The sequence below is a fragment of the Triticum dicoccoides genome, unplaced genomic scaffold (genome assembly GCF_002162155.2).
Source record: "Triticum dicoccoides isolate Atlit2015 ecotype Zavitan unplaced genomic scaffold, WEW_v2.0 scaffold217559, whole genome shotgun sequence".
Taxonomy (NCBI): Eukaryota; Viridiplantae; Streptophyta; class Magnoliopsida; order Poales; family Poaceae; genus Triticum; species Triticum dicoccoides.
In genome coordinates this window covers 666-3234 of record NW_021240736.1, presented here as the reverse complement: position 1 = coordinate 3234, position 2569 = coordinate 666, and the positions used below count along the sequence as shown (strand labels likewise).

Genomic DNA, 2569 nt, shown 5'->3' with positions numbered 1-2569 from the left:
CGGGCTTGGCAACGTCGTCGGCGTGGGCGTGGGTGTTGGGGGCGCCGTCGACGGCAGTTGGTTCAGGATGAGGCGGCGCTCTGCCAGGTACCACGCCTTGAGTTGCTCGTCGTTGCTCTGGAGCATGTCCGCCCCGCCCATCAGAAAAACTAGGTCGGTGTTCCTCTTCTTCGCGGCAACGTTGGTTCGGAGTAGGTCGAGGTTGACGGTGCTGTTCGTCATCAACGCCGACCACCGCGCCTTGGTATTCTCTTCACGCAGGGCGGCCCGGGCCTGTGCGCCGGTGACGCAATGCTCGATGGATTCCTGCACTCGTGCGGTAGCCGAGCCGGGTGACCATGGGAGGAAGGTCATGTTGGAGTTGAACCCACCGTGCGCGTCTCCGTCGGCGTAGCCTGGCAACGGCATGCAGCCTGAGGGTTGCAGTGACGACGGCGTGCAACACTGTAGTCGTGAGATCTTACATTGAGATCCACGCAAAATTTTCTTTTCAATTTTCCTTTTTTTTACATGCTCTATCACTTGACTGAGACCTGGCCATACCCATAAAAAGGTCCGCAATATGAGTTAGCCGTATCATATAATCTGGCGCCGGTAAGCGGGCATCGAAATATATGTATAGCTACAATTAATCTTATGTACTGTCAAACCACCCGAACAACACCACGTGCCTCAGATTGAACGAGATCGGCAACCAGAGTGGCCTCCGTTGACAAGGGTGGCAGCGAGAAATGCCCGTACGTGGAGCTCCCGCTGCGGAGCTCCCTCATGGCCACCAGCGCCGCGACCGTGTTCCTAAGGATGCCCTGCTCTGTTGACATGGAAGTCATCTCAGTGTCAGTGCAGCGCTTCCTCGTGCACGGGTCACCACTGTTGTCGGAGGCGAACACGGCCTCCATGGTCTCCTCACACTCGCGGACGAGCCTCGACATGAGCTCCGTCGTGTAGAAGGGCTGCTTGAGCACCTCCTCGATGAAGGGCAGCCGGAGTAGCCGCCCCGTACGCTTGTCGTACTTCTTCAGGATCTTGGCCAGCCCTGCAGCGTGTAAGTTCTAGATGTTCAATGATCTTGGCTAAGTCATAAGACCAGTTGGTCGTGTGGAGAAAAGCTACGACTGGGCTGAGTAGAGACAGTCTCTGCAGGTCGAAGCGTGCAATTCACAATAGTTGCTTTTTTTATTATGAGAAAATTAAAGCAGAGCTTGTTGCGTACTCTGTTTTCTGTTGGTGTAAAGCTCTGAATTTCTTCCCATACTCTCACGAACTTACAATTTTAAGAACCCTCCAAATTTCCTTTTTGTCAAAGCGTGCCCAAAAATGTTACTCCGTACTAGAAAAGAGCCTCCATATTGTCATTGTCAAGCCGGAGGAGATGAAACAAACCTGTGTAGTTGACGGCGCTGTAGTTGAGGAGCAGCACCATCTCCCCGTGCAAATCCACGATCTCCCTCCTCACCTTCCTCATCTGCGCCGCACGCTCCGCCTCCGACGGCTCCTCGCCGGCCACCGCCTTCACCGTCTCCCTTACTTCCTGCACATTGTTTTAATTACATCCGTTACAGGTTACTGCACTATTTCAGTATATTTTCTCAATCAACAGTAGGTACCTTATGGCGGATGATGAACTCTTCCTCCTGCTCCAGGAAGAAGGCGTTGAACCTGTCCACCTCGTCATTGAGGAGCCGCATGAAAGCGGCCTCCGCCGCGGCACGGTGCGGCGAGGTGCCGGAGACGAGTCGGACGAGCACCTTGAGGCGCTTGTACGCCAGGAACTTGTCCCTCCACCCCGGGAGGCTCTCCTCCACCTGCTTCTTGAGCCTCTTCCCAAACTTCATCTCGCAACCTCGACTCCTGGCTTGGCTCGCAAAAATGCAAGCTCTCAGCTACTTTAATGGAGATACGGTCGAGTTGTGGGGAGGCGCCACATTGTTATGGCGTGCAGGAGGGGGTTGGTCAGTTTGGAATATTTGAAGCATATGCTGCCTGCCGTGGTTGGCAGTGGCATGGAGGGATTTGTCCTTGTGAGAGGTAGCGTGGACTTTGGGTCAAAGCAACCAAGGATAGAATTCTTTGGGGGAGGAGTAAAGCTCAGTCAAAAAGAGGATGTAGCTATAGGTAAGAAGAAGATATGCGGAGCATATTCCATTTCAGGAAGACTCGGGACAGACATGGAGATTTATTAAACCTCTCGATCGAGTTTTCTCCTTCCTCTTTGGGCTCTGTCCATGGAAGGTATTATTCCACGGTTCCTCTCAAAAGAACGGTATTATTCCATTGGAATAGGGGATCTTCGCAATTAATCTGGCTTTGTATAATAGTCTACTCTTGACAGGGCAGCATATATATAGCAGCTTCGGGATGTCATATTTCTGGCTCTTGCATCAAATTTTCAGACCGTCGTCTTTCCCATGCATAAATCTGGTTGTCTTTCTTCATATAATAAATTAAAAAAAATCACCTCTGGGAGAGAGGATCCTCACCCGAATGCATTACTCAAATGCCATCAAGGCGAGTTGTTACAAGAGAGTGCTAAGAGCATCTCCAGCCGCACCCCTAACAGGCCCCCCAG

The 2569-nt window shown here is 52.2% G+C and overlaps 1 protein-coding gene across 1 annotated transcript; it reads right to left on the bottom strand.

Moving 5' to 3' along the window:
* Positions 1–548: 548 nt before the first annotated feature.
* LOC119345228 (SPX domain-containing protein 3-like) lies at positions 549–1918 on the bottom strand. The gene is made up of 3 exons (XM_037615387.1): positions 1608–1918; positions 1384–1531; positions 549–1036 (listed from the first exon to the last, which is right to left on the bottom strand). The coding sequence occupies exons 1-3, from the start codon at positions 1833–1835 to the stop codon at positions 645–647; spliced, it is 768 nt and encodes a 255-aa protein (XP_037471284.1). The 5' UTR covers positions 1836–1918; the 3' UTR covers positions 549–644.
* Between the last annotated feature and the right edge of the window lie 651 nt (positions 1919–2569).

Excerpts from the sequence above, each read along its gene's own strand:
- LOC119345228 (XM_037615387.1), bottom strand. The coding sequence starts at position 1,835 with ATGAAGTTTGGGAAGAGGCTCAAGAAGCAGGTGGAGGAGAGCCTCCCG. Across the intron at positions 1,532-1,607 it reads AGTTCATCATCCGCCATAAG|GAAGTAAGGGAGACGGTGAA; the intron begins GTACCTACTGTT and ends AACAATGTGCAG. Across the intron at positions 1,037-1,383 it reads CAGCGCCGTCAACTACACAG|GGCTGGCCAAGATCCTGAAG; the intron begins GTTTGTTTCATC and ends TACACGCTGCAG.